The sequence below is a fragment of the Trachurus trachurus genome (assembly GCF_905171665.1).
Source record: "Trachurus trachurus genome assembly, chromosome: 11".
NCBI lineage: Eukaryota > Metazoa > Chordata > Actinopteri > Carangiformes > Carangidae > Trachurus > Trachurus trachurus.
In genome coordinates, this window is record NC_139904.1 from 19,637,281 (window position 1) to 19,658,788 (window position 21,508).

The 21,508-nt window shown below is 44.8% G+C and overlaps 2 protein-coding genes across 5 annotated transcripts in view; both read left to right on the top strand.

Annotated features, from left to right (window-relative positions):
- clasp2 (cytoplasmic linker associated protein 2) overlaps positions 1-5,379 on the top strand; it is a 56,066-nt gene extending 50,687 nt beyond the window's left edge. Inside the window, exons 37-42 of the mRNA XM_083981732.1 lie at positions 1,761-1,938; positions 2,038-2,231; positions 2,331-2,459; positions 2,740-2,946; positions 3,037-3,153; positions 3,778-5,379. Of these exons, the coding sequence (XP_083837858.1) occupies positions 1,761-1,938; positions 2,038-2,231; positions 2,331-2,459; positions 2,740-2,946; positions 3,037-3,153; positions 3,778-3,855 (903 nt within the window). The 3' untranslated portion in view covers positions 3,856-5,379. The remainder of the gene's footprint in view (positions 1-1,760; positions 1,939-2,037; positions 2,232-2,330; positions 2,460-2,739; positions 2,947-3,036; positions 3,154-3,777) is intronic.
- A 799-nt stretch (positions 5,380-6,178) lies between these two features.
- Positions 6,179-20,180, top strand: ubp1 (upstream binding protein 1). Of its 4 annotated transcripts, XR_014595739.1 has the most exons (18): positions 6,998-8,059; positions 10,896-11,047; positions 12,089-12,165; positions 12,278-12,383; positions 12,478-12,584; positions 12,752-12,904; positions 13,034-13,144; positions 14,422-14,457; positions 14,550-14,657; positions 14,946-15,052; positions 15,705-15,759; positions 16,022-16,115; positions 16,216-16,306; positions 16,417-16,550; positions 16,655-16,797; positions 17,842-17,878; positions 17,998-18,049; positions 18,148-20,180. XR_014595739.1 is itself a non-coding variant. In XM_083981883.1 (17 exons), the coding sequence occupies exons 1-17, from the start codon at positions 6,528-6,530 to the stop codon at positions 18,183-18,185; spliced, it is 1,650 nt and encodes a 549-aa protein (XP_083838009.1). In that variant the 5' UTR covers positions 6,179-6,527; the 3' UTR covers positions 18,186-20,180. The 4 variants fall into 4 exon arrangements, 3 of the variants coding, with proteins under 3 accessions (XP_083838009.1, XP_083838008.1, XP_083838010.1); XM_083981883.1 differs by lacking the exons at positions 6,998-8,059; positions 17,842-17,878 and adding an exon at positions 6,179-6,613; XM_083981882.1 differs by lacking the exon at positions 17,842-17,878 and having other exon boundaries at positions 6,999-8,059.
- Positions 20,181-21,508: the final 1,328 nt, after the last annotated feature.

Genomic DNA, 21,508 nt, shown 5'->3' on the forward strand with positions numbered 1-21,508 from the left:
CAGAACATAGTAACAAATAAAAAAGAGCAGAGGTGCTGAAGAAACAGTTGATGGAGTGCAGCTCCGTTGCCAACATGAAACCTGATCGACTGTGATTCTGAGGTGATAATATTTTATACAGTCCGGCATTCAGGCATTTATACAGCTTCAGGCAGGAAGCATTGTGCATCGAAACTGACTTCAAGCTGTTCACATTAATTTGATTGTGACATAAAATGCAGCCCAATGTCATATGATGTCATTGTTTTTGTACAATACTAAAACTCTTTAAATACTTGTTTTGGTGGTTGTGAAAATATGCCTTTCAAACAGCAGTGTAAAATCCAGTTTTAACACGAGCAGCCACATGACATTTGCACCAGTATATGATTACAGCAGTGTAAAAATGTCAAAGTAATGATTTAAATATGTGTTCAAAGAATATGCAAACAAGATCTGACAAAACAATCTCTGCCAAGTCCCGCTCCCTACGACAGTTTTGGATACGCTACGGACGCTTTTCATTTCCAGCTGAAAAGGCGATGGATTCTCATTCGGAGACATTGTCCTGTTTCACTACATGTTTCCCAAAAACTAAAACACACACAAACATGGCTGCCTACTACATGTGCTGCCTGTCACCCTGACATCGGATCTGCCCAGTCAAACCCCCTGTAGCGAGGGAGCTGAGAGTCAGACATTAAAGTGTTTATGGGACTTATGACTGAACTTTATCCTCTACAGCTACTGATAAAATCCTGTTAATTGTTTGTTATGAACCGGGCTTTAAATATTATAATAAGTTCTTATACTCTGCTATTTCAGTCCAAATTTATGACTTGAGACGTCATGGCAAGTCTTTTTGCTGACCCCCCCCCCCCCCCCCCAACTACCCAGACACCCTCTAAAGGACACGGTGTTCTCTGGGACAGAGGTGTGACCTCTTGACATTTACCCCATGAGATGGATCTGAAATCCAACCATCCCACATGTCACCAGCTTGCCAGTCACAGCACACCTGACTCAACAAACCTCCACGGAGACATTTAGACGTTTAGCGGTTTGAGTGTAAATATAAACAGAAACAAGAGCACGTTAAACTTCCACTCTGCTCTTCTGCTCACCTGGTTCGCTCTGCGATTGCCTTTTGCAGCACTGCCTTGTTTTGAATCCCAGCAGGAGAGCAGCGTGCTGATCAGGAAAAGAAAACTGAATCCAACATTTCACCACCATGCACCTAAAGTGGTCCTGATCGTCGTATCAGACAATTAAATTTGGTGTTGTAACAACATCTCTACCATGTGAAAGCAGGATAGCGCACGGCTCCACTCTTTTTTTTTTATTTATATGCCAAAAAATCTAACTATATTTTTTCATATTGATTTACACACTGATAAACACACCACACTTTCTGCCCTGGGGCCCTCAGCACTTAAGTACAGAATAAAATGCTTTGTTGTCCTGTTTGTACATGCCAGAAAAATAGTCAAGGAGCAACACTGAATTAGTTGCCGTCAGTTCAGTGGAGTAAACTTTGATTTTGCTCCTTGATCCATCGTCAACAAAACGTGTACAATGAATCATTTGTCTGTTAGTCGATATAACTTCTCTCCTATAACTTTAAACCTCTTGATTTATTTCTAAAGGAGACAGATTGAAAAAAACTGTCCTGAACTGAAAGGCATCATTTACCTTATTTCTTTGAGTTAACCAAACTGCAGATGTGAAGGTGAAGGTTTTAAAGACTAGACCTCCCTAACATTAGGTGTCATGTCTTGCAGGGCGGCAGCGGGTCAGACTTGATGGACGGCGGCCGCATGGCTCTGGACAACAAGACTTCCCTCCTCAACACCCCCCTGCTCTCCTCCAGCCCCCGAGGTGCCCGCGAGCACTTCTCCGACTCCCCCTTCAAACACCGCAAAGACACCAGCATGGACGACTCTGAACATCTCACCGACGGTACACAAAGACGCTGCAGAGGAAAAAAAAAACACAGGCAAACAGCGACCACAGACAAAATTACAATGACACGTCTTCTTGTCTCCTGTGTCTCAACAGACAGCAGCCTGGACCAGTCGGAGCTGGTGGCCGAGCTGCTGAAGGAGTTGTCCAATCACAACGAGCGCGTCGAGGAGAGGAAGGCGGCGTTGTGCGAGCTGCTGAAGCTAATTCGCGAGAACACCCTGCAGGTGTGGGATGAACACTTCAAAACCATCCTGCTGCTGCTGCTCGAGACGATGGGAGACGGAGAGGTAGCCACACTCACTCTGAGCCTGTGATGACGCTGCGCTAACAGACCAAGGCCAAAATCCCCGACCTTTTTTTAACATGAATCTTTTCCGTCCCCCTAGCATGTGATCCGAACGCTGGCTCTCCGGGTGCTCAGGGAGATTCTCAGCAAGCAGCCCTGGAGGTTCAAGAATTACGCAGAGCTCACCATCATGAAGGCCCTGGAGTCTCACAAAGACCCTCACAAGGAGGTACATTTAAACACACACACACACACACACACAACAGTTTTTATGATGAGAACTTCAGACTTGAGCTGGAACAAAAGTTGTGTTGTAGTTTATATATGGATTGATTGAATAAACAAAAACGTTTTCATCTGCTCGAGGATCATCACACAGTTAGACACATCCCCTTCAAATGAGCAGAACTGACCTAAAAACAATCATGACCTCAACCCAATTAATTTCATTTCATTTCATTCATGAACAACATCAGAACAATTCACGTTTGATTCACGTGTTCCTGCAGGTGGTTCGAGCAGCAGAGGAGACGGCGGCCATGTTGGCTCTGTCCATCAGTCCAGATCAGTGCATCAAGGTGTTGTGTCCCATCATCCAGTCGGCCGAGTACCCCATCAACCTGGCTGCCATCAAGATGCAGACCAAAGTGGTGGAGAGGATTCCCAAAGAGGCTCTGATGGGCCTGCTGCCTGAGATAGTGCCAGGACTCTTACAGGTACCCGATCTTCATTTAAGCCACACATTCACACGCAATCGCTTTCTCTGACTCCTTTTATAACCTGTCTTTTTTTATCTGGTTGAGCAGGGTTACGACAACTCTGAGAGCAGCGTGAGGAAAGCTTGTGTGTTCTGCCTGGTGGCCATTTATGCAGTGATCGGAGAGGACCTCAAGCCGCACCTCAGCCAGCTGTCCAGCAGCAAGGTGACCTGACCTCAGTGTTTTAAACTGTGCAAACCTAAAACATATAGTTCCTATTCCATGTGACCATTCAAGATCTTTTTTAAGCAAGTTAAAAGCTGATGTGACAAAATGTAAAGCCTAACATGTGCAACATCACATCAATGTTTCACAGCCCTTTATTCCTGGTAACACTTGTTCTTTGTATTGAACTGCACATTTGATTCAACCTGAATCTGCTCTTATTGATAGATTTTAGGTATTTAAGAATATGCAAAACGACAAAAAAACAACAAACTAAAGGATGGTTTGTTTAATCAACATTAGGTTCATCCCAGCCTCAAGTACCACCAACAATAGTCACAGCAACAGTCATGTGACAGATATGTACTTATGACATAAAGTAAAAATATACAACATATAGTTGAAAACTTAGACGTGTCCCAGCAGTGTCAGCCATAAATGCAAAGTGTATTTGCTTAAAAATATGAAGATCCTGCATGATACAACACATAAAAACCATATTCTGACCCAGCTGGGTAGCAGGAGGAACACACCTTGGATACACATTGTGTGACCTTCAGAGACAAACATTTACACGTTACATTTACATTTACCCTCTCTTCTGTTTTTTTTCTCTGTCTGTAGCTGAAGCTGTTGAATCTGTACATCAAGCGCGCCCAGACCGGCTCCGGTGGCAGCGAACCCCCAACCGAGGGTCTATAGGAGACACAGCGCCCTCCCGCAGGGCAACCACAGAACTGCAACTCTGCCCACCAAACATAAAACATTTGCTCATGTGCTCACATCCACACAGACGCCGAGAATAAAAAACAAACAGACATGTTAACACTCTCTCACAGGAGCCAACTGCTTTACATCTACACGTTTCGCTTGCACTCTGGACAGCAGAGTGACGCACACACACACACACATACGCCTAGGTACACACAGTCCTTACACATTTACTGCCACATGGCAAAGATGGGGGTTGCAGGCGCAGAGGGGAGGAGTGTTGTAGTTCTCCTGACACGACGCTGAGGATCCACCCTGATCTCAGACTGAACCTGAACCCTTAAATTTGCATAAACCATAAACAGACGCAAACATACAGTCGCATTCTCCACCCTGGTTCAATCGCTCAAGGATCTTGAAGATATGAAAAGTCCGTCCTCTCCGCTCTCTCCTTTACGTGGCGAACACAACAGTATCCCCTCTGAACAACATGTAGTGATGCCTCTGCATGGTTCTCATTTTTTCTGGGTGGGTGGGGGGTGTGGTCGGGGGGGACAACGTTCACCAAACAGCGCTGAGACCAACAACCGGTGCCGTCTTTGTTTTGTTTCTTCTCTTCTTGAACAGTGAGTAACTGGGGGCCAGGTTAAGACAGGAATGTAAATTTGCATTGTGTCATAGTTTGGATTTATTTTACGCAATGAGGTTTTACCGCAGCAGTTTTTAAACGTCTGGAGTTTTTCTCTCTTATCTCGCACATGAACACACACGTTCTCTCTTTCAAAAAGGTGCTGATGAGCTGTAAAGGTACGACCAACCCACCCTGCACACTAACTAACGCGAGTCACATTGGGTCATACCTGCTCATAGCAAATACAGACACATTGGCAGATTCTGAAGTATAGGAGGCGTTATGTGCTTAGCTATGCATGAGACTAAATTTTTGAAAAAAGATAACTTTTTATCTGGGTCCTATTGAGAGTCAGAGTAGTGTGACTGGGGTTTTAAATTAATGTGAAAATGTCCGCCCCTTTCAGATAACTCCATGGTGTCCCTCCATTTCTCCCAGCTCATCTCGGATCAGTCCACTTCTGAACATTGAGAGGAAGATGGGTGCGCGCTGCTTTACTACATGAAGTATGACAGGACATGGCTTATTATCACATAGTGGAAATGTATCTATATATGATATTAAAATGGAAAACCCAATAATGGTGTCATTTAGGAGAGTCGCCCAGGGCGATGGTGCACACGCGCACCTGTGCCCATCCTTGTTTTTATTTTCCCCCCTTCTCTCTCTCTCTTGCGCGTGCCGTAGTCTCTCTCTCACACTTATTTTTCTCTGCTGAGAAATTTGTAGAAATGTATTATTTACAGCTCCGAAAGAAAACTGTCATGTCACCCTTTTCTCTTCTTCATCGTGTCTTTCTTTCCTTCCTCTTGTAACATTCTAGTTTTCACTGTTGTGTTTCCTCTGTGCATTTACAAAGCTGTGCTTAAAATAAAGAACTTGTACAGATAATGATAAGCCCTGCCTCTGTGTTGTTTTTTGTTTTTGTGGGGGGGGGGAACAATGCCCAAGTGAGAAGTGCAAATCAGAGCTGTCAAAATTTTGTCAGTTTACAAAAAATGTAAGGTTTTTATAAACAACACCAATGATTCTTTGGTCGCAGCTTTTCCAACATTGGCAAGAAAATGTGCAGGTGTTCACAGTGTGTACTAGTCGATAAGGCAGGTCAATACAGACGTGTGGTGCAAAAGATAACATTTGTGTCTTATGCAACATGGCTATTTGAGAAAGGGGTGCTGAATTTCATGTATGCATCTGTTCTCTGGGCTGTAAATTTAGGTGCAGCTAAAGAGGGTGCAGGATACAGCAGCTACCAGTCTGACCCGTGAACCCCCTGACCTCCCTGCTGCCATGTCCGAGCTGCCTGCTCTGCTCTTGTCTGCCCTCAAAACAATTCCCTTCTTAGGCAAATACAGTGGTTATATTTAAGGAGTGGACATCCACGAGCTGTGGTGTGGTACAATTTTGACATACTTGTACTTACTAATTTAGTGTTGCCATTTCATGTAACATCATACTTCTCCACAAAATGACTTCCAGCTGCACCATAAATACACTACAGATTGAAGTAATCAGATTACACTGCAAGAAGTCATTCTGCATTCTTGGAGATATTACTTTTTGAGTACATTTTATTCACAGTACTTTAATGCTTTTAATTAATTGCCTGGTGTCCTTGTTAATGTGAGTGTATGTTTGAGCTTTACTATGCTGTGCACTTCAAGTCTGTGTTGAGGTCTGAGTGAGACAGGGGGACATTAATTGAGCCGTGAGGAGGGGTCTTTCCTCCCCCCTGAAGCCAAAATAAGACTGTCTACCCTGCTTGGAAAGATTTCGCCACCCGGAGTCTTTGACCGTGCGCCACGTCCAGTGTCCTACAGGTGGATAATTATTGACCAGAGGACAGACACAGAGAGAGAGAGAGAGCTGCGCCCAGCTCCAGTCAGACTGGACTCCTCTTCTGTTCAACACCGACTTGACTTGAACATGAGCTCCTGTTTGGGCCTCCTCCTCCTCCTCCTCCTCCTCGGTACCGGGCTGAGTCGTGTTTATGCGCTGCAGGAGTGAGTGAAGAGCACCGGACCGGGACACGATGTTGTTCTGGCAGTCTTACACTGAAAACTTCCAGGCTCCCGTACAGAGACACGGCGGCAGCAGCAGCAGCAGCAGCTACTCACGGTATGACTCTAGAAACAAACACAAAAATTAAAAAAAAAGAAGAAAAAAAAGTGTGATTTAATGTGTTGTGTTTACGTCTACTTACGCCACTTGCTTGTTGTGAATAATAATAACTACTTTGGTTACTAACAGTTCCCATCTTTGATAACAACAGAGACAGTTTTTGCAGATATATTATGATGATTAATAAATATTATCATACTGTAGTTTCTGGAAGCACAACAGGCACAGGCAGCTACAGTTGGACACAGTAATGACGGCAGCTCGTGGGTCTCTGATTGGCTGAGCCCCTTTGCGCTGGGCACAGAAGGCGGCCTCTGATTGGCTGAGCGCCGTCCTGGCATTCCTCCTGAGGCTGGCGGTGGCAGCCCCGCAGGCTCCGCACACACACACAGACACACACAGAAACAGATACACACACTCACAGACCGAGCGAGCGAGCGGAGGGAGCCATGTTGATGCTCGGTTTCGTGTCAACCGCTGCTGCTGCACCGTGGACGGTTCCTGTCGCTCCGCGCCTCCAGGACCGGGAGCCTTAGCAGCAGTTTGTCCTGCCCCGCGATGAGCAGAGGAGAGCGGCGGGCCGTGGTGGAGCTACAGGGCGGGTCGGAGGAGGAGAGCAGCAGCTCTTAGGTCACCGGACACAGACACATACACAGAGACAGAGAGAGAGAGACACAGTTCAGACCCAGCAGCAGTGAAGTTGATGCTAGTTAGCTCGGCGGCTAGGTAGCAACAGCTGTGCGGACGCTGCGTGGGATGCGGTGCGTGGACTGAAACACCACCTTCTCTGCTTTTTTGTTGTTGTTTTGTTTTTTCTTTTTGTTGAGATAACGACAGCCAGCTTCACTTGAAGCCCCCCACCCACCCACCCCCGCCGCCTGTGCTCGGGGGGTAACGGCGGCGCTGCTGTTTTTACCCCAGCCCGCTGTGAAGTTGCCTTTGTGAAGCCAGCTAGCTCGCGGCTAACGTTAGCATGCTGAGGACCAGCTCGCATCTCCAGTCACGACCGTCGCTTCTTAGCTGAGAGGATCCGGACTTATCGTTACTCTCGGACTGTCTGCCGGCCGGGGGAGCAGCATTTTTGTGCGTTAAAGCCCCCCGAGTGGAGCTATGGAGGTGCAGCCAGTCAGTGTGGAAAGCTACCAGTTCGCCTGCCCAGCTCGCCCCGGAGCGGCTAACGGGCTAGCAGCGTAACTTTCCTCTCCGCGGCGGCGTCGCCCAGAAGCTGCAGAGGACCACCTCCACTTCCTCGCTGAGCAGACCCCTCGTACCTGAAGCCAAGCTGGCGGCCCTGCAGGTAGAAGCCGAGGACAAGGAGCTGGGGCCGATGGCCTGGGTGCTGAAGATGGAGGACGCCACCATCGAGTCGGGGCTGGTGCACGACTTCGATGCCAGCCTGTCCGGCATCGGGCAGGAGCTGGGGGCTGGAGCCTACAGCATGAGGTCAGAGCCCAGAGCCAACACACCAAACCCCGGCTACCTGGCTCTTCGAGAGAGGGGACAGCACACACACACACTGTCTCTCTCTCTGGAGGTGTTATTAACATCACACCCCCCCTGTCTCTGTGTGTGTTATTGTCTTTGTACTGGCTGTGGTGGCCTCTCTTTGTTTCAGGATTTGGAGCAGGGCAGCAGTCACTGCAGGGTGCCACGATCAGGGACAGATTAATTTCTCAACATCCCACACAAAAGCAATGGAAAGACACGTGTTGTGCACTTATTAGGGACAAAGATCTAGTACCAGTTGCTTTGTTGCCCAGATAGGTGTGTGTATGAGAGTGTAGGTGTGTTTGTGTGTCAGGCCTCCTCTTTGTGTTAATTTCAAGATAACACTGAGGAAGTGGACAGGAAAGGTCCTGGTTCGACCTCTGACTGGCAAAATAGGTCCTGAAGACCAGCGGTGGTGTGTGGAAACAAAATGTTGTGTATTGTCTCTGACTTAAGTCTTTCTGACTCATGAAAATCTCCACACCAGTAAACTGACATGACGGTGTAAGTGGCCCAAGCTTCATCACCGCTTCCCCTTAACTTCCTCCCTGTGGAAGGAGCTCAAACGTCCATTCGCTGCCCATAGTGATGGTAAAACAAACGCTGGTCAGCTCTAACGATGAGAAACACTTGGGGACGAATGGTGTGACTCGGTTCTTATGATTTCACACAAACATATTTCTTTATCTCACAATGTTGTCTTTCCCAGAAAGTGACATAACGAGGGCGCCGTTGTATCTGATAGTCCTGGGAACTGAATTTGACCAGTGTATCCATAGGAGCACGTATCAGGTGTCAAACACTGAAGAGTGTGTTTTGAATGCTCGGTCAGATTCTTAGGTTTGTTTACTTCTTCTTTCATCAGATATTTTCCTTTTTCGTTCGGGTCTTTATTTTACTCTGGTAGATTCACTGAACAGTTTGGCGACCGGCTCATAACAGGCTCCATGTTTAACTTCCTGTGTAGGAGATTAAATTGCAGTCTTCCTTAGCGACACATGACGTTTGAATAAACATTTTCTTTGAAAGATGTTGAAACATGTTTAATATTACTCAGTCTGTGATATTAAAACAAGCTGCTGTGCTGTTAGTGCAGAGATTTATTGGTGTTGCTACACATTCAGCCTTTGTTTCTATACAGTAGCTGCAGGGAACATATTCACTTCACTAAGCAATGTTCACTCCCAAATATTAACTGTGCACTCAAATGACACATTGGTCTTGTACCAGATGCTGATTGCCCAGGTGATTTACAACATTTTTATTCCCCAAACACAAACATGGCATCTCGTGAATGTTAAGTCTAAACAACTTGTGAAGATGGAATCAAAGTTTCAGTGTCCGTCCTCCTCAGGTGCCGAGAGGAGGAGTCTGTTGGCGTCGGTCAGACTAGTATTTGTGTAAACCACCTGTTCAATTAGTAACTCTTGGTACGCGTGGACTGTGTTTGGTAATAGGTCATGGGAGGGCTTGACATTTGTGTGACGAAGGCGAGAAGCTCTCGGGGGCACGAGCGCGTCTTATCAACGGCCCCCCTTGACCATCTGCTTTTAGTCTGTGTTTATCTGAGTGTGACGTAGGCATGTGCACCTCTCTCAGGAGAGTGAGCAAGTTCACCAATACTCAGGTGATGGGGTTGCATGTGTGTCAATTAGTGAAAACCCTGTGTGTGTGATATTGGTGTCTGTCTGCAGTGGCTGCAGCAGGCGTGGTGGTGCTATCTGTGGCGTAGGGATGGGTTGCAGGGCATGTTTGGAGTCAGCAGCTGGTGGGAACAGAATGTCTCCGTGTGTTTCAGCGGAGCCAGGTCCTCAGATTTCAGGAAGCAGATGTAGTTTTCCTGGGCAGCGGGGGCTTAACAGGGCTGTGGCACCCAGACTGGCATCGTCCAGGGCAAAAAGAGAAAACACACAGCGATCGAGAGAGAGACCCAGACTGAAATTGAGCAGGCTGCACATTTTGGAACGTCTTGAAATTATCAGGCCTTTGTGTCTGTGTGTTTTTTGTTTTTTTTTTCTTCCAAGTTTGGCTCGAGTATAGAGAAGCATCATGACTTGCCAAAAAGTTTTTCCAGGTAATGAGATGCCATGATCTACATTTCTTAGCATGGCACAGGCACCGATAGCTACACACACACACACACACACACACTCTCCTGCTCACTGTGCCCCCGTTGACACTCCTGCAGCATTTGTCAGGGTGAGCTGAGGACGGGTTGGTTGTCTAGAGTGGCTGCCAAGTGTGAGAGATAGTATGTGTCAGCAGCCCAGGCTATCTCTGGGTGTTTTTGTTCATTTATCCCGCAGCTGCCTCATGCATACATAATAAGAGAGAGCCGTTTGATCGATGGGGATTCTTCGTCACTTATTTCTAAAATAAGCCAATCCATTTAATAATTCCTACATTACGAGGATGTGAAATATTGTCTTACAAAGAGCAGCGCGTGCGACAGTTTCAGCAGCTCGGTCCAGTTGTTGTGTTGTGTGGAGACGATGGCATCATGGAGTAAAAAACAACAGTCGCAGAACAAAGTCAGGGAGACGACAGTGGTTATGTGACATCAGGATGGGATGGATCCTGCCACTTCATAAAAGCTTCAAACTTTGTGTCAACTTTAGACACAAAGCAACTAAAGAAAAAAGAAACTAACTAAAACAAAATTTCAGCATTAAAAAAACAAAGATTATTATTATTTTTTAATTTTCTTCTGGGTGTTTTTTCCGTGATTGTCCCTCCTGCATCACATCCATACTGACTTTCTGTTTGTGTGTCCTGTCTCTGTCCTTCTCAGCGATGTGCTGGCTCTGCCCATCTTTAAGCAGGAGGACTCCACCCTTCCTACCGAAAGTGAGACCAAAAATCCCCCATTCCAGTATGTGCTGTGTGCCGCCACCTCACCTGCCGTCAAGCTGCATGATGAGACGCTCACATACCTAAACCAAGGTGAGGCACGCAATTCAGCTCATGCATTCAACTGTCTTGGTTTTTCCACCCACTGGCTTTTATTCTGTTTCTTTTGTTCAGTAACTTTATTTGGATTACAAAACTGCACATAGAGACGCTGGTATTCGATCTGGTTTGTTCACACGCGGCCACCATTTAACACCAGTATATAACTGCGGCATGAGTTTATTGCACATCAGTGTGATGACTGTAAGATGAAACCTGTGCTGAGGTGAGCGTCAGCCTCTCCTGGCCTCTGGCCTCCTGGCACAAATGAAGATTTTCTAATTTAATGGCACATAAACAGATTGATATGAACAGAGAAACTAGCTGCGCCCTCTTTAATGAGAAGTGACAATTAAAACTTGCAACATGGGACTTGCTTGACTTGAAATGCTTTACTGCTAGATGGAAACGGTCAGTCATTGATCCCAGACATAATTGAATTAAAGAATTTAGCAGAATTCATACAGAGAGGTGTAAAGAGTGGAGATTATTGGCAGCAGATAGAGCAACACAGTGGTGGAAATCACTTTTCACGAATGGCTTCTTAGAGAACACACCAGGCGTTTTGTTATCTGTGAATAAACACTTATTCGTTGAGTATCTCATGATCATCTAAGCAGAGGATGTCGGGGAAGATGAAGGACATTTTATTAAATAACGAGCCCTGGTCTATATTTAGACTCAACTCCCCAAAAAGTTCCCGCTCAGGTGGCTGCACTTCCCACTGGCCCAGAAATCAGGGTTTTGGCCAAAGTCTCTAAATCTCAACATGAGTCCCTTTTTAGCGATACAGAATGTTTTTTGTTCCTATAAGTTTAACTTGTAGATCTCAATGAGTGATTGAAAGAAAGAAATGCACTGAAGAAAGTTTTATTTCCTTTATAGTTCTTGCATTGTAGTCCCTGGGTGTGTTGGGTTTAGAGAGTCTTTTCTCTTTTGTCTCCTCTAAATTGCGCACAACAACAAAACCTGTAGACTGTGGGAATATAAGGGATGTATACATGTAACATTTCACTGTGTTTCCTCCTCTCTCAGGCCAGTCTTACGAGGTGCGTATGTTGGACAACAGGAATGCAGGGGAGCTGCCAGAGCTCACCAACAAGATGGTGAAGGTGAGAGGCTCCTCTCAGCTGGAGGGCAGACGTCCACTTACTACACCAAGCACACTTTGTTCCTAATTGTGTGTCTGTGCGTGTGTGTCTGTGTCTGTGCGTGTGTGTGTAGAGCATAGTGCGAGTGGTGTTTCATGACCGCCGGCTACAGTACACGGAGCACCAGCAGCTGGAGGGCTGGAAGTGGAATCGTCCTGGCGACCGTCTCCTTGACATCGGTAATGACGCCTGCTGAGAAATGTTTACTTTTATCATCCTGGGTGTGTGATTGTGGAGTTCAAATATCTGTGTGTGTGTGTGTGTGTGACACAGATATCCCCATGTCAGTGGGCATTGTGGAGCCGAAGACTCACCCCTCCCAGCTCAACGCTGCCGAGTTCCTGTGGGACTTGAACAAAAGGACTTCTGTTTTTGTGCAGGTAAAGCATGCACGCACACATCCTCGCCCACACAGGCCACACACACACACACAACAGCTCCCTTTTGTGCCATCTGTCGGGCGTGCCGCTGAATTTCCACATCAAACGCATATTTTGATCACGCTCCTCCTCCCCCCCCCCCCCCGGTCTCTCCTCGCCGTCTGCAGGTGCACTGCATCAGTACGGAGTTCACTCCCAGGAAACATGGCGGGGAGAAGGGCGTCCCCTTCAGGATCCAGTTCGACACGTTCGCCCTGGGAGACGGTGGAGAGTACACGGAGCACCTCCACTCTGCCTCCTGCCAAATCAAAGTCTTTAAGGTACACACTCATTCTCGCGAGGGGGGGGGGGAAATGTTTCCACCGACTGGAAACATGTTAACATTCTTCGCCACCTCGTGTGTCGTTCCTCACAGTAATAAAATCTCTCCCTCTCTGGTTCCCGTTCAGCCAAAGGGGGCGGACCGTAAGCAGAAGACCGACAGGGAGAAGATGGAGAAACGTACACCTCAAGAGAAAGAAAAGTACCAGCCCTCTTACGATACCACTATCCTGTCAGAGGTCAGTGCACAGCTGCAACTGCAAGCAGCCAAGTTTGATTCCCCCCCCCACGTTAAATATATGTTTCTGCAGAGCAGCCCACCACATCGTGACATTTGAGGTTAAGTGACCTTTTTCTCCAACATTTCTGCACATTTTTCTTGCCCTACCGTCTTGACAGTCATGGTCTGTTAACATGCTGAGATTACGTGTTTTTGTCTGGATAAAATATTTCATTTTTCAGTCATTTAAAACGGTGAGAAATAGCAATTTATCCTCCGTACTGAAAAGCTGGTTCCAGTTATTTTAACCTATTTTTGTTTGACAACTGACACTAGCAAATAATTATCCATAATCAAAATAGTTGGCAGTTAATTTTCTACCAGCAGACAATTGGATTAATTAATTTTTTACATCTGAACCTAGAAAAAAGAAACTGCAGCAGCCACCAAAAATGTACCAGGTCTGAGACCCTTTTTTTTCCGTCTTGTTATTTTATGGCTTTGATTTTAACTTTTTCCTTTAACTTGGAGCTTTTGCATTAAAATAACTAGCAACTAAAACAGATGTTCAACAGCACAGCGACAAACAGACACATCAGTTAGACACACAGAAAAGAAAGAGACAATACTTAAAACAACAGTGATGGATTACCCGTCTCCAGCAAGTCTCTGCTAATCTTTCAATGCTGTTGTGATGTGAAATGAAGCGACTGCTTGGAAAAGAGTTCAGCTTGATGCTCAAGCAGTGGTTTTTACATTTCATTAACTTGTATGCCACACCAAGATATCTCTCAGATAATTCACACAGTGATTGAGTGTGTTCCCCGGAGTTATTGTGTGTGTTGTTTTTTTTAGAACTTTTTATTTAAACCTTTTAATCTTTTTACATAACATTACAAAACATTTCCTGGCTTATGACTTTATATAGTAAATAAATGGCCGGCAGTGTAGAAGTATAAATTACAATAAAAACTATTTAAATAGGGATTATATACTTATATATTATCTACACATACCTTCATTCACATGTATACACATTCAGACATAAATTAAGATAAAGAGGGATATATAATTAATGCATAAAGATTAAGTTAAACAAAAATAGAATAAGTAAATATAAAGCAAAAATAGAAATACATACGTAAAAGATAAGGTAAATGAAAAAATAAAATAACGATTATATTAATAATAGTAACAATAACAATAAGAACGACAGGTAGAGGAGCAAATGTCTGTAGAATGTGGCTATGCACGATTTTCCAAAGAGGAATTCAGAAAGGCATCTCTTCCCAACAGTTCTCCATCACATCATCCCATCCATCAGACACCCAGGTACCTTGAAATACAAGTCCATCTTTTGCACAAAAGTGTCCATAGTCAGCTGCTTTGTGTGTGTTCTTATGCTGCTGTGTGTCTGTACGCAGACGAGGCTTGAACCCATCATAGAGGATGCAGGTGACCACGAGCTGAAAAAGTCCAGCAAGCGGACACTTCCCGCTGACTGTGGCGACTCCCTGGCCAAGAGAGGCAGTGTAAGCACCATGCTCTCCTCTCTCCTCCACTCCTCTTTCCCATCACTCCATGCACAGCCCTTAAGCCTGTCAACACTAGACCCTCAACAGCTGGGAAAGGGATGTATTTGACGTTAGGTGGGGTGGAGATGGTGCAGTGCCAAGTTCCCTAGTAGCACACCCCTTGAGATTTCCTCAACCCTTAGCTCCTTGTTTTCCTGAGTTGGCCTTCAATGATAATTAAACAGCAAGTCATCTCTGTGAGGCTTCGGTGTAACTGAGCGTTTATATGTGCACGTATTCCCTCAGTGCTCCCCATGGCCAGACAACGCGTACGTCAGCACCAACCAGGCAGCTACTCCCTCCTTCGCCTCAACCCCACTGTCGACCTACACAGCCTCCTCAGTACCAGACAGGTAAGAGTGTGTGTGTGTTCAGTTGGGTCTTAAAGGAGAATTCCGGTCATTTTCCAAATAACGCCATAAAAGTTCTAGTTCCCCGAGTGCGACCGTAGGGAAATATCAGAGAAAAATATGTGCAGACCGGCCCAGCTCTCCTCCTGCTAGCTGCGCTACACTGCAGTTAAACAGCGAAGTAATAGGGGCAATTCTTCTAACCGTGACTTTGTCCTCTATATAATGCTGAAAATATCACTACACATGCTTTGCAACATCCACCAGTTCCTTACCACACAACACAGAGTGTGCATAACTCTGTTAATATGAGAGAGCAGTGTTAACGTGTGTGTTTTTATCACGTACCTCTGTTTACTCTAGCTTCCTGGGTAGACCTTACTAGTCGACTATCGACTTCGGGACTGTTTCCATGTCAAAAAAGCCGAAAACGTGGATTCTGGAAGAAAAAAATGATTTTGGGTAGGAAAAAAGCATCAATATGAATAAAAGGAGCAGAGCTAGGTCCGGTCTGCACATATTTTTCTCAGATTTTTTCTTATGGTCGCACTCGGGGACCTAGAGCTGTAGATCGTTACTTAGAAAATGACCGGAATTCTCCTTTAAACTGAGGTGTGTCTGTGTCACCTCTCACCTCTTGTCTGTTGTTTTCCAGTGACTCGTCCTCTCCCAATCACCAGGCAGACCCTGGCAGCCATGGCAACTTGGAGGTTAGTCTGCTCCTTTAGCACCCGTGTGAACTGGTTAAAAAGTTGAAGAATGAAATGTTTTTCACAAAAGACGTATTGACCCTTTTTTTTTTTGTCCTCAAGCGAACAAGATAAGACATCTTTTCATTATCATTGTACAGAAACCTTTACAACAAAACCAGGGGTGCCACAACAGGCAGTTTGATATGATTGTTGAATATGAGTGAGTAAAGTTGAATCCACATCCAGGCGTTGACGTCCTCTGTGTCCCTGTCCTCAACAGCATCTGAGCCCCACGGCGTCTATACAGGACGCACAGAAGTGGCTGCTGAAAAACCGCTTCAACTCCTACACAAGGCTCTTCTCTCATTTCTCAGGTACACATACACACACACACACACACACACACACACACACACACACACACACACACACAACAGCAGCGATACAAGTGACTCTTCCTCTGTCTTTGCGTAGGTTCTGATTTGTTGAAGCTAACCAGGGACGACCTGGTCCAGATTTGTGGGGCAGCAGACGGGATCAGACTCTTCAATGCACTTAAATCCAGGTGCGTAACCCTGCGTGTCACGTGTTGTGGTTGTGTAGCTGTAAAAGCAACAATGTTCCAGTGTTTCCATTTACATTAAGGTTGTTGTTTTTTCTCTCCTGTGTGTTTAGATCGGTGTGTCCCAGGTTGACGGTGTATGTCTGTCAGGAGGCGTCCCGGGAGAGCCCCCTGCTGGAGAGCCCCCTGCTGGAGAGACCTGGCACCAGTGAGAACGGAGACCACAGCGTCACCCCTAGTTTACTCGGTACACATAGAAACTCTGTGTGTAACAGCATGGATCGTCCTCGGCACGTGAACGGGCTGAATTTTTAAAAAGCGTCTCTCTCTCTCTCTCTTGTCTGTGCGCAGTGTACCACGCTCTGTACCTAGAGGAACTGACAGCTGCAGAATTGGTCCGCAAGATGGCGTGTGTGTGCAGCCTCCCAGTGGGACAAATCAACCAGGTGTACAGACAGGGTCCTACAGGCATACTCATCCTGCTTAGTGACCAGGTACCAACACACACACACACACACACTGACAGACCTCTGTGTCCTCATGAACAATGTAATCATCTTCAACACTCTGTTTTTAAGAGGGATTGTTAAAGGGATACTTCAACATTTTGGCAAATTAGCCCATTGCCATAATCCCTATAGTTTTAGGAGTTTGTTACCTTTAATAGTTGGTGCAAGCTATTTTTAGAATGGCGGAGCAGAGCCGCGAGCTGCTCAGAGCTACCATATGGAGGCTAATGGGACAGAGTTGTTTTAGAGGTAATTCATGCAAAACCACTGATGTGTGTTCCTGTCGAGGGCAGTTTTCCAGCAAGCAGTCTCTGCATTTGCCTCGAAAACAACTCGTCTTGTAACGTTGCGTTATTATCTCATAGCGTGGTGAATGTGCACCGACAATTAAAGGTAACGAACCTACTCCTAAAACTATAGGGATTATGGCAATGGGCCAATTTGCCAAAATGTTGAACTATCCCTTTAAATGACAAAGGTCAACTGGTATTTTTATATTCATAGTATATAAAAACAACTACTAATTTTCCATCTCTCTGTGTATCTTGTCTGAACTCTCATCAAATTCTGAGATTAGAATTGGAGATTAGAATAAGATTTTTTTTTTTTTTTTTTTTTTTTTTTTTTCCTTTTTCCCTGTTATCATAATTAATGTTACCCCTCGGGACAAGGGTGCGGGTAAGGGGTCTGGATGAATGAAAATGTAATGAAATATAAAATAGAATAAAAAATTTATCCCAAAAAAAATGAGAATAAGAAAATGAAAATTTCTCAGCTCAAACAGCTGGAACAGTGTTGTCAGCAGCAGATATTGGTAGCATCGGTCTGGCTGAAGTGGATGAGGCCAGAGTAAGTGGCCGGGCTGGTACTGAGACCAAGTGGCTTTGTGCAGAGAAAGAAATAAACTGTGCGTCACTATGTTATGAGCAGTCCGACCAAGAACAGCAGCTCTACTGTCCGTACCATCACACATTTGCATGTAATTTACAGCCCTCTCTTATCGCACACATACTGTGTTTTTGCTTTCAGTAACTCCTCTCTTGACTCAGCAGCTCCATCGGTTCATGTCAGTGACTTCTCAAACACCAAAAAAAAGAAAAAAAAATCCACAAATATTTCTTGACAGTTGACAGTGATGTTAAAGGAGCTGCAACTTTTCAGCTTCTCGGTTTTTGTCGTTTCCAGATGGTTTACAACTTCCCTGACGAGAGCTGTTTTCTGATCGGCACTGTCAAAGGTGAGCTCGTGATGCGTCTTTGTTGTGAAATGCGCTTCAGAGGATCTGTAACTGGCAGGGATTTAATGTACTTCTTGTCACACTTCTTTCTCCTCCAGATGAACTGGGCGAAGGACTCCATCTAATCCTGAAGTAGTGACGAGGACAGATGGCATCACTAATACTCCACCCTCTGTTTTGGAGCAGAAGCCTCCCTCTGTCCCTTTCTCCCTGCCTCTACTCTTTCCTTCTACTTCCTCCCTCTCTCTCTAAACGATTGCTTGACGGAAAGCAGAGAGACTGCGTTAAAGCCATGTAAATGTTAGAATCTGACATGGGTGCGTCCACTGTTTCATATTGAAAACACTATTAACGGAGGAGGTTAGTTAAAGGAGGAGAGACTGGGGGGAGGATATGGGGTTAGGGGAAAGATAATTATCTTTTATGTATTTTTGGTTTTATTTTATTTTTTGTCTTTTTATATGGGTTTTTTTTTTCGTGTGTGGAGAAAGGAGGGGAGAGGCTCCAGGAGAGAGGGGAGAGTACGATCTGGCCGGCAGGAGACAGAATGAAAGCAGAGTTTCCTTATTGCTCGTTGCCCTTCCTACACAACGCGCACAACCAGCACTAGGCCAGTATTCGATTAACCCGTACTGCTGAACAGCATGCAATCTCAACATACTAACTCGCTTAAAGGAGAATCCCAACTTACTCTGCTTGTTTAACATTCTCTCGGGGTTGTCGTAGTAAACCATTTATTGATCAGCTGAGCTTGGACAACCCCTGAAATATCCAGGCTAAATTTGTGGAAGTGGCGTCAACTTTTTTGTTAACACCAACATTCAGAAAAGATTTTTTTTTCTGTTTTGTTTTCTTGGACTTTGTCAAATGGACTGATTTCATTGACTCGTGTCACATAGTCATCCTATGTGATTTTAGACTTCCAGCCATATCTCTGTCTGTTGACACGACGTCGCACTCGGCTCAACTCTCTTAACGCACGTCCTGTTTGGCCTGCGCTTTTACTGTTTTTAGTTGATGCTTTATTTATGGATAAGCTGTTTCTATTGCTCTCATCAACCTAAATTGTTTCTGGTGCCATATTGGCTTTTTAGCTCAACCTTTTACTTGCATCCACACACACAGAGCACATCCACCTCCTTTTTTTTTTTTTACTCCTCTGCTTTCCGTGCTGACTGAAACACTGGTTTATCAGATCGGGGGGTTAACACCTCTTGGGATTTTGGCCATAAATGCGCAGAAAAAGAGGAGCAAACCTCAGTGGAAGACTGCCATGCAGAGCAGCAACGCCTATCCAAAAACCTACTATAATGTGGACCAAACGGGTTTCAGACTGATAGGCTTTTTTTTTTTGACGACAAGCCTCACGTTAAAGCGTTGAAATAACTGGTCAGAAGGTGAATAAAACCCTCATCTTGTGGAGCTGCTTGTAAAGAGTGATAAACCCTCCATTCCAGAAACTGCTCTCCAACAAACAACCCATCGTGCAGCAGGCTGGTAGAGAAGCAACAGTGTTGCAGCCCGGTTTCTTTAGTCTCATCCTGTAGGCGAGAAAATCACTGCAGCTCCATGGCCATCTTCAAGCTCTTGTGTTTTTAATGTAGCCGAACACAGGAGCAGCACAGGTGATGTGTTTTGAGTGCCCTTACTTTGAAAAGTGACAGGAAAACCTCACACAGGTCGGGGAGTAGCAGGGAGGCACCGTCGGTTTAGTTGACCCCACCCCCCACCCCACCCTCTCACTTTTTGGTACACGATGTCTGGCAACGTTGAAGTGCACAGTTTGCACGCCTCTAAGTGTCAGAATGTGTGTGTGTGCATGTGTTAACATTTTTCGTTCTTACAAAGAAAAACTTAATCATGTCAGTAGTTGTCATAAACTTTTTTCCTGTTGGTATAATGAAACTGTGTTTAGCTTGCTGTTTAGTAAAGAGCATGTGGAAGACAGGGAAGGGAGGGAAGGATAGTCTGGTCCTTGGTGAGTGTAACCCCCTCCTTCTTTTTCCAGATGTTAGAGACCAAGCCTGCACTGAAAAATCACAAAAACTAAAGCTTGATGTGTAGTCAGTAGTCCTACAGCCACACCCTCTTCTTATCCACCTAATGAGTAGGAAAACAGAAAAAAAAAGAATGTCGAGACTAAAAAGCAGCTGTTTTACGTCTCATCGCGTGTCGGAGCCAGAGAACTCTTTGTGGTGCTTACAAGGACGTGATTACCACAGCTCGGTATACTGTGCTCATCGACTTCACAAATAAAACGAGTGAGAATAGAGTGGATGTGATAACCAAGTCAGGCAATACTCTGGCGAGCAGTTTTGATCCCCTGACGGCCTGACCAATCGTCTGTCTGTGAGTGTGTGAGAGAGTGTGAGCAGGAGAGGTGACCACTGTTTATGTACAGCCTAATGTCAATGATGATGCTTCTCGTGTGCACAGTATGGTATGCTGGAGATGTACACAACCACATGTGCTGGGAATAAATGATTTCATAACTTTCTCTGGTGTCTTGTTGCAAAATTATGAGATGACAGCCGATATATAGGCTACACACATATACCAATAATCCAGATAAACTCATTTAAACTATATAACATATTGGGCAGTTGTCAGTCTGGGTCTGTTTTTTTATTTTGAAGATCACAACACTCAAATGAAGATGAACAACATAAATAACTGAGGTGACATTTTAATGACACTGCTGTGTCTTGTGTATTTTTTAAGTAGATGTAAGCACAAAACACCTACCAGAGGTTTGCAGGTGTTAAAGGCGTATAATATGCAAATGTTTTCATGAGTCACTGAATCCCATGGGACAAGGAGTGAATACAGCTGTGGCAATTATTTACCAAAAAAATAGCAAGTTATCAGTATCCCAGGGGACTGATGACAATTGGTAGCTCACACCTGAATATCTCAAGGGGCATTTCAGTGAGTCTCTGTTGTTTTGTACTATAGCCTTTTATTACCTTTAAGGACCTGTCTTAGGACTTATGAAATAAATATATGATATTATAAACTCCTCTTGCTTTGGTCTGAAAGAGAAAAAAGATATATAACAATTAATTCGACATGTCCACTAAGTGATCTGTTCAAATTCTGATCAAATTAAACAGACTAAATACTTGGCTACACACAGGTGTTTTCGTTTGACCTAATTAGGTGACCTCCTATAATGGGTCTGATGGTTGATTGATATCAGAAAATAATATATTTTAATATTAACGTCATTATGAACCTTACCGAACTCATGATAATATATTTTTTATACATATGTATTTGGTAGTTAATTTTGAACACTGGATCTTTCTATGGGAATGAAAGCTGTATTATCACACAAAATAAGACACCATACAATATCCAGTCATGGGAATAGTGAACACAGAACAAAGAGATGGGGGATAAACGGGGGATTTAAAGGGAACCAGCAGCTCGGTTTTATCTAAGGGGTCTCCAAGTAGC

Coding starts and splice junctions, on each gene's coding strand:
- ubp1 (XM_083981882.1), top strand. CDS start 7,944: ATGGCCTGGGTGCTGAAGATGGAGGACGCCACCATCGAGTCGGGGCTG. Junction 11,048..12,088: donor GCTCACATACCTAAACCAAG/GTGAGGCACGCA, acceptor CTCCTCTCTCAG/GCCAGTCTTACGAGGTGCGT. Junction 16,798..17,997: donor TCATCCTGCTTAGTGACCAG/GTACCAACACAC, acceptor TGTCGTTTCCAG/ATGGTTTACAACTTCCCTGA.